Source organism: Heteronotia binoei, chromosome 9 (assembly GCF_032191835.1).
Source record: "Heteronotia binoei isolate CCM8104 ecotype False Entrance Well chromosome 9, APGP_CSIRO_Hbin_v1, whole genome shotgun sequence".
NCBI lineage: Eukaryota > Metazoa > Chordata > Lepidosauria > Squamata > Gekkonidae > Heteronotia > Heteronotia binoei.
The window spans coordinates 118,592,547-118,601,880 of NC_083231.1; the positions used below are offsets into that span (position 1 = coordinate 118,592,547).

The window sequence follows — 9,334 nt, forward strand, 5'->3', positions numbered from 1 at the left end:
TTGAATCAGGCCAGTGGCCCATCCAGTCCAACACTCTGTGTCACATAAGAACATAAGAGAAGCCATGTTGGATCAGGCCAATGGCCCATCCAGTCCAACACTCTGTCACAGAAGAACATAAGAGAAGCCATGTTGGATCAGGCCACTGGCCCATCCGGTCCAACACTCTGTGTCACATAAGAACATAAGAGAAGCCATGTTGGATCAGGCCAATGGCCCATCCAGTCCAACACTCTGTGTCACATAAGAACATAAGAGAAGCCATGTTGGATCAGGCCACTGGCCCATCCGGTCCAACACTCTGTGTCACATAAGAACATAAGAGAAGCCATGTTGGATCAGGCCAATGGCCCATCCGGTCCAACACTCTGTGTCACATAAGAACATAAGAGAAGCCATGTTGTATTAGGCCAATGACAAATCCAGTCCAACACTCTGTGTCACATAAGAACATAAGAGAAGCCATGTTGGATCAGGCCAATGGCCCATCCGGTCCAACACTCTGTGTCACACAGTGGCCAAAAAATCCAGGTGCCATCAGGAGGTCCAGCAGTGGGGCCAGGACAATAGGAACTCTCCCACTGTTGCCCCCCTCCCAAGCACCAAGAATACAGAGTATCACTGCCCCACACAGAGAGTTTCAACAATACCTTGTGGCTAACAGCCCCATGGCGCAGAATGGTAAAGCTGCAGTACTGCATTCCTTAAGCTCTGCTCTTGACCTGAGTTCGATCCTGGCGGAAGCCGGGTTCAGGTAGCCGGCTCGAGGTTGACTCAGCCTTCCATCCTTCCAAGGTTAGTAAAATGAGTACCCAGCTTGCTGGGGGGAAAGTGTAGGTGACTGGGGAAGGCAAAGGCAAACCACCCCATAAAAAGTCTGCTGTGAAAACGTGAAAGCAACAACTGGTGCTTGCACATGGGACTACCTTTACCTTTTTAATAACCACTGATGGACCTCTGCTCCATACGTTTTTCCAATCCCCTCTTGAAGCTGTCTATGCTTGTAGCCGCTGCCACCTCCTGTGGCAGTGAATTCCACGTGTTAATCACCCTTTGGGTGAAGAAGGACTTCCTTTAATCTGTTCTAACCTGACCACTCAGCAATTTCATTGAATGCCCACGAGTTCTTGTATAGTGAGAATGGGAGAAAAGTACTTCTTTCTCCACCTTCTCCATCCCATGCATAATCTTGTCAACCTCTATCATGTCACCCCGCAGCCGATGCTTCTCCAAACTTAAGAGCCCCAAGCGTTTTAACGTTTCTTTCTAGGGAAAGTGTTCCAACCCTTGCATCATGCTAGTTGCCCTTTTCTGCACTTCTTCCAGTGCTATGATATCTTTTTGGAGGTGCGGTGACCACAATTGTACACAGCATTCCAAATGAGGCCGCACCATCGATTTGTACAGGGGCATCATTATACTGGCTGATTTGTTTTCAGTTCCCTTTCTAACACCATGGCCAATGGTGCTTCACTTCATAAAGGTGATGAGATCAGGCTAGCTTTGGTCATCTAGGTTAGGGCACTCTGATCAAAGCGGCTCACAGGCTGGTGGCAGCGGTGAACGCATATTGTTCTCTCCTAAAAAAGAGCACACGCGAACCCTTTGGGTTGAGAGGCGGCCACTAGAGGGTGCTCACGCCACCTCGAAAGAAAAGCAAACGGAACTGGGTGGCCTCAAAGTTTTGCTGCAAAAGAACTCCAAGAACAGGATGGAGAGAGACTTAACTCTGAATGACAAATTATGATGAGACTTGGAACAAACACCTCCCCAGGACTGAACAGGGATATTGGGTTTTTATCTCATTGCATATGCTAAACCCGCTTTCCCTCCGCTGGCCAGCAGACTGGGGGCGGGAAGGAGTGTGGGAAAGCAGGAGAACCCCAGCGTTTGCTTTTGGCTCAACTTCACAGCAATCCAAAGACAAGCAAAGCAACAGGTGTTCCCCTTCACTTCTGCCAATGCTCTGAATATCCACGGAGAGCATTTCGGATGGCTGTGGGCCGAAATGAAGGTTATTATTTACATGGTGGTGTCAACAAGCACGGTGACCTACAGAGTAGAACAGGGGTGGCCAACGGTAGCTCTCCAGATTTTTTTTTGCCTACAACTCCCATCAGCCCCAGCCATTGGCCATGCTGGCTGGGGCTGAGGGGCGTTGTAGGCCAAAAAACATCTGGAGAGCTACCGTTGGCCACCCCTGGTGTAGAAGAGGAAAGGTCCCTGCTCCCCAGGAGGTTACAATCTAGAGAGGCAAGGAGGAGAAGAAAGGGATGGGAGGCAGATAGAATTTGCACTCAACCACGTTACACTTTGATTCCAGACAGGCGGGGGAGGGCATTCTAATGGGGTGGGGTATTAATCCCAACAGAAGCGCATAGGGTTGACCTGGAGATTCAGAATTTTTGCCTGCTTTCCAGATATCTAGGGGTGAGGGTCTAAAACAATGGCCCCTAGCCTTTTTGAGCCTGTGGGTACCTTTGGAATGCTGGCATAGTATGGTGGGCGTGGCCACAAAATGGCTGCTGTGGGAGGCGGAGCCATCCATAAAGTGGCTGCCGCTGCTTACCTTCAACCCACGCAGTGAACATCCTTGTGCTGTCGTGGCACCTGCTTCCAAGGCAATGTTTTTTAAAAATCTGCACAGCCAATCAAATCTCCAATGGCCAATCACTTGGCCCCACCCACTTTCTAAAAACACTTGCAGCTGCTGGAATGCCCTTGGGTCAGCCATAGCTTTAGTAGTTGTCCCTGAAAGGGCAGCTTCTGGGAGAGCCCTCTCAGCCCCACCCCCCCTCACAGGGTGTCTGTTGCGGGGGAGGAAGGGAAAGGAGATTGTAGGCAGCTCTGAGACTCTGTCCTTGAAAGGGCAGCTTTTGGGAGAGCTCTCTCAGCCCCACCCCCCTCACAGGGTGTCTGTTGCAGGGGAGGAAGGGAAAGGAGATTGTAGGCAGCTCTGAGACTCTGTCCTTGAAAGGGCAGCTTTTGGGAGAGCTCTCTCAACCCCACCTCCCTCACAGGGTGTCTGTTGCGGGGGAGGAAGGGAAAGGAGATTGTAGGCAGCTCTGAGACTCTGTCCTTGAAAGGGCAGCTTTTGGGAGAGCTCTCTTAACCCCACCTCCCTCACAGGGTGTCTGTTGCGGGGGAGGAAGGGAAAGGAGATTGTAGGCAGCTCTGAGACTCTGTCCTTGAAAGGGCAGCTTTTGGGAGAGCTCTCTCAACCCCACCTCCCTCACAGGGTGTCTGTTGTGGGGGAGGAAGGGAAAGGAGATTGTAGGCAGCTCTGAGACTCTGTCCTTGAAAGGGCAGCTTTTGGGAGAGCTCTCTCAACCCCACCTCCCTCACAGGGTGTCTGTTGCGGGGGAGGAAGGGAAAGGAGATTGTAGGCAGCTCTGAGACTCAGAGAGAAGGGTGTGGTATAAATCTTCAGTCTTCTTCTTTTCTGGAAAGATATTGGCAGGCACCATGCTGGGGACCTTGGTCTAAAATCAAGGGGCAAGGCTATTCTGTAATCTAAAAACGTCTGCCAGTTACTCCCACTATGCCCAACGGGCAGCTCTGGCTCTTCTTTTGATCTCCTAGATGCCATCTCGTGTCTGCCTCTGCCTTCCGCAGCTGAACCTCACCTCCTAGGCACTTCCCCCTCAGCTTCCAAATCTCATTCCCCCGGTCCTGATCTGGCACATCTCCATCCATTGATGATGGCGGGAGGGGCATCTCCCAAACCTGATCTTGGCATCCAGAGTTTTTCCAGATGCTTATTTTGGCTGAATCAGGGCTTGTTGCCAACTCTGAAAAACAGATTCCGCTCCCGCATCTGTAGCGGAGGCTTAAAATCTTGGTGGCAAAAGTGTTTTCCTTGGCTGGAAAGAAATTATTGGTGACAATTTATCTTCGGTGGGTTCTGCATTCCGGGCAGCCGTTGAAAGCGCAGGAGCGGGGCCGGAAGAAACAGTTGGCGACCTCAACTGCTAACAAGGAATAAAGAACCCACTTCAAACCTCCTTGGGAAGCGGTTGCATTTCTCCCTTGGAACTATAGATGGCAGCTGCCTTCAGCAGATCAGGATGTGGGATGAATAATCAATGGGGGGGAGGGATGCAAAAAATTCATGGTAAATGCCTGCCTGTTACATATCGTTCACCTTCCTCTCGACATGCGCCATTTGCTCCGTAGCTCTGCCACGTTTCATCAAAACTGCCCCGTTTCTCTCCCCCAGTTTGCTCTGAACCTCTCCGATGATCAATAATCCACTCGCAGGACACTGTTTCATGGGTGTGTGGCTTTCTGTTAAGAGACTTCTTACAGGCTGTCACGGACTCTGTGGGTTGCTGCCTAACACTAGCACCGTTTGGGATTGATGGTCCCTTGCGAAGGCCCAGAGTACCTTCCCGAGCCCAACCAAAAATGCCCCTTTAAGCTGAGGAAACCCCCCCGGGTGTGATGACCAAGCAGAGAACACTAAAAAGATAACTGAACTGGCAGAGACTGACCAAGAGAGAGATCTTGCGGTCGTGGTAGAGAACTCACTGAAAATGTCAAGACAGTGTGCGTTTGCAATAAAAAAGGCCAACGCCATGCTGCGAATTATTAGGAAGGGGATTGAAAACAAATCAGCCAGTATCATAATGCCCCTGTATAAATCGATGGTGCGGTCTCATTTGGAGTACTGTGTGCAGTTCTGGTCGCCGCACCTCAAAAAGGATATAGCATTGGAGAAAGTCCAGAGAAGGGCAACTAGAATGATTAAGGGGCTGGAGCACTTTCCCTATGAAGAAAGGTTGAAACGCTTGGGACTCTTTAGCTTGGAGAAACGTCGACTGCGGGATGACATGATAGAGGTTTACAAGATAATGCATGGGATGGAGAAAGTAGAGAAAGAAGTACTTTTCTCCCTTTCTCAAAATACAAGAACTCGTGGGCATTCGATGAAATTGCTGAGCAGCCAGGTTAAAACGGATAAAAGGAAGTACTTCTTCACCCAAAGGGTGATTAACATGTGGAATTCACTGCCACAGGAGGTGGTGGCGGCCACAAGCATAGCCACCTTCAAGAGGGGTTTAGATAAAAATATGGAGCAGAGGTCCATCAGTGGCTATTAGCCACAGTGTGTGTGTATATATATATATATAATTTTTTTTTTTTTTTTGGCCACTGTGTGACACAGATTGTTGGACTGGATGGGCCATTGGCCTGATCCAACATGGCTTCTCTTATGTTCTTATAAAGGTTTATTAATACAGGGATGGGCATTTAAACAAGGCAAGGTGCTTAATATCTAGAACAGTGTATGAAGGCAAATGAAAATAAACCCTACCTGTACTCCCCTAGCCTGTTAGTCGTCAGGACCCACAGCCCTTTTCCCCACAGACGGTTCTCTCAGCCGGACTCTGTGAGAGAAAAGAACGCAGTTCCGCAGCCCACAAAGTTTATGTATCAATCCCCTCACACAATCCCCGGACACTGGTCATAGCGGGCGCCGAGTATTGTGGGGATTGTAGACTGTGTCTGCTTTCTACTCCCACTCTGGTCTTTGGGTTTAGGCCTTGTCTCCCAGTCCGGCACAGATCATGACACAGGCACTGATGAATTTGCCAAGTTTTCTCCTGTTCAGACAAGAAGAGGTTCAATGCCATTGGTGACATTTTCTTCTGACCTAATTGGTTTGCGGGGGGGGGGGGGGGTGTCTGCAAACACTCAGCTTGTTACCAAAATGCTATGATGGGATTCCATCTGAGCTTAGTCATGGGGTCATACTGGCCAGCGCCTGGGTCAGCAGGCGTGCTTTCCCAGGGTGAAAACTGAAATGGTGGTCATTTTCACTGAGTAAGCGAAGACTCTTGCCTGGTTGTTAACAGGCTTGAAAATAAAAACATAAGAGAAGCCATGTTGGGATCAGGCCAATGGCCCACCCAGTCCAACACTCTGTGTCTCATAAGAACATAAGAGAAGTCATGTTGGATCAGGCCAATGGCCCACCCAGTCCAACACTCTGTGTCACAAAAGAGAAGCCATATTGGATCAGGCCAGTGGCCCATCCAGTCCAACACTCTGTGTCACATAAGAGAAGCTCTGTTGGATCAGGCCAATGGCCCATCCAGTCCAACACTCTGTGTCACATAAGAACATAAGAGAAGCCATGTTGGATCAGGCCAATGGCCTATCCAGTCCAACACTTTGTGTCACATAAGAGAAGCCATGTTGGATCAGGCCAGTGGCCCATCCAGTCCAACACTCTGTGTCACAGAAGAACATAAGAGAAGCCATGTTGGATCAGGCCAATGGCCCCTCCAGTCCAACACTCTGTGTCACAGAAGAACATAAGAGAAGCCATGTTGGATCAGGCCAGTGGCCCATCCAGTCCAACACTCTGTGTCACATAAGAGAAGCTCTGTTGGATCAGGCCAATGGCCCATCCAGTCCAACACTCTGTGTCACATAAGAACATAAGAGAAGCCATGTTGGATCAGGCCAATGGCCAATCCAGTCCAACACTTTGTGTCACATAAGAGAAGCCATGTTGGATCAGGCCAATGGCCCATCCAGTCCAACACTCTGTGTCACACAGTAGCAAAAAAACCCCAGGTGCCATCAGGAGGTCCATCAGTGGGGCCAGGGCACTTGAAGCCCTCCCACTGCCCCTCACCCCAAGCGCCAAGAATACAGAGCATCACTTGTCCCAGACAGAGAGTTCCATCTATACCTTGTGGCTAAGAGCCACTGATGAACCTCTGCTCCACATGTTTATCCAGCCCCCTCTTGAAGGTGTTTATGCTTGTAGCCACCACCACCTCCTGTGGCAATGAATTCCATGTGTTAATCACCCTTCGGGTGAAGAAGGACTTTCTTTTATCAGTTCTCACCCGAATGCTCAGCAATTTCATTGAATGTCCACGAGTTCTTGTATTGTGAGAAAGGGAGAAAAGTCCTTCTTTCTCTGCCTTCTCTATCCCATGCATAACCCTGAAAACCTCTATCAACTTAAAGAAAGAGAAGCTTTAGGCAAAGAAGCTGAAATACAGAATTCTCTTTATTTGTTTCCTCTTTATTAAAATACAACTGAGTTCCTTATACAAATAAAGGAATTTTTGTTGTTTTCAAGAAGCAAATTCTTTTATCAAAAGAAAATCATTCACTGAAAAGAAAAGTCAACACTAGCGAAGACGCATGCAATTCGATTCCAACAGAGCAAGTGCAAAATAAGTGTAGGCTCATCTTGATTTACAGAATTAACCCCCCCTCCCCTTTACAACTTTTAAAAATAAGTATTTTATTGGTTATCTCCTGGCCAGTCTGATAAGGAGCAATTCCCCCTGGATCCCCATTCTTGCTACATAGTACAGCAGTAATATAAACCAGCTACATTCTGAGTCATAAGTAGAAAAAAATCCCAAAAAATTAAGAGTTGTCGGGGTGGGAAGGGATTGAGAATTATCCCACTCCACCACACCCGTCTTGTCATCTCCCAGTGTGTGTTTCGGATTGTCTACGCACAACCTCTCTTCTTGGTGTGCACCAAAGGAAGAGAACAGAGCATGCAGGTGACACCAGTCTGAAGTAAGGGATGAACAGTAAGCAAAAGGTCATTCTATTGCCTTCCCCACACCTTGCCTCTTGTTAGTTCCTTTAAATCTCCATTCGGAAAGGGAAGAATCCTTCATTTCAACTACAACGAACGTGGGAATTTGTCCAAAATCTTTCAGTCGATTTCCTTGTCTGGCTCTAGAAAACTAAACAACGCGTAACACTTCCATCTTCCCTATGCCTTTCAAATTATGGGTGGAATCAAGCAGTGAAGAGATGTGATCTCGCCATGAACCGGAGCACCGATTTTTAAAAAAAATGCTACATATGCAATCAAATCACAAGTAGTTTCCCCGAACTGGGGAAGACTTAAGGTGCCTGAAAAAGCCTGCAGGTTAGGGGGAAAGGGATCATGGCCACAGGCAATCTTTTGTCTCCCTTTTGCCTGTCTCTAGCCAGGAGAGTTTTTTGTCCAAAGAGGCCAAGTTGTTAAATGTCGGACATTTAAACCAAGGTTGCATGAACTATGCTCGCATGAACTATTTTTTTAGATTAAGATGGGGAAATCCACGCAAACTGACTTTTTTCAGCAAGAAGCTGGCAAATAATATGGGTTTCATTGAAAATTCAGACAGCGTTTTCCTCCAACTTTCTGCACCAGTGCGTGGCTCTTCGCACCCGAAGAAAGCACCACTTCACTGGAACCGAGGCAAAGGATTCATCAACCCTAGGAGTTTTAAGAGAGGTATCAAAGCCCTGAGATTTATTCTGTGGCTATTTTCTTACCAAATGCCCAACTGATAAATGATTTTTTAAAAAATCACGTAAATTCAGCATTCTCACTGAAACCGACATGTACCGGTATCTCTGTACTTGGGAGATTTACGTTCCAAAACAACAGAATACGTAGTGGGATGAAGAGAACGGTTTTGTACTGGAAACCAGCCAACTCTAAACGTGGTATCCACAGCTGTAGAAAGGTATTAAGGAAACTCCCCATAATCACATTCAAATACTGGTTTAAGATCCTGAGCGGAGTCTGCTATATTATGTGAAAATAAAAAGGTCAATCCACTGGACAATAATTTTCATATAATAACTAGGATATGCAAACAGAAAGACCTGAACTCCTTGCCCGGACAAGTCAAGCACTTAGATAGCTGAACGAGACCTTTGATCCATGAACATAATTTTCTTAATAAGGGGAGTATGCTCCAAGCACACACACCTAGCAGGGATCAGACATGCAGAAAATTTGCAGTTGATCCTGGGAGTAAAAATCCTCGTGTAACTGCACCATTGTATCATCAACATTGAGATCTGAAACTACAATAGCTCAAACTCCTGGGGCTTTTTGGTGTTGGCTGTTGCTCAGCTGTCCTTGTCTTTGGTTTTAAATCAGTCGAAGCAGGAATACAAGGGCAGTGAAGTCTACAAAACAGAGGAAAGATACAGCACAGGAGAGCTGCGCACGACTGTTAAAAGGGGAGAGCCCATACACTTCTTCTCCAATGGGCGATGGAGAAAGAAGCTGCTTTGATATTTTATCTGCTCGTTGCGAGAAGAAATCACACAATGCTGAATTCACAAGTTAATATGCTAAGATGTTTTCCCATGAATCCCAGAAAGGAAAAATTCAAGATGAAGACAGATGTAGAGGAATCTGGAGGTTGGGTAAGAATTCAGAAGCCAGCTTCAATCCCGTCAGGAGCTCAACTAGATGAGGAATCTTTGTTCGTTAACATGAAGCCCATCTGCCCCAACCATCAGTTTTGGCTACCTGTGAATTTACTCTCTGGTACCTCAAGAG

The 9,334-nt window shown here is 47.5% G+C and overlaps 1 protein-coding gene across 1 annotated transcript in view; it reads right to left on the reverse strand.

Moving 5' to 3' along the window:
- Positions 1-8,363: 8,363 nt before the first annotated feature.
- Positions 8,364-9,334, reverse strand: part of SLC4A11 (solute carrier family 4 member 11) — a 124,946-nt gene continuing 123,975 nt past the window's right edge. The window contains exon 17 of the mRNA XM_060247417.1: positions 8,364-8,494. Coding sequence (XP_060103400.1) covers positions 8,364-8,494 — 131 coding nt within the window. The remainder of the gene's footprint in view (positions 8,495-9,334) is intronic.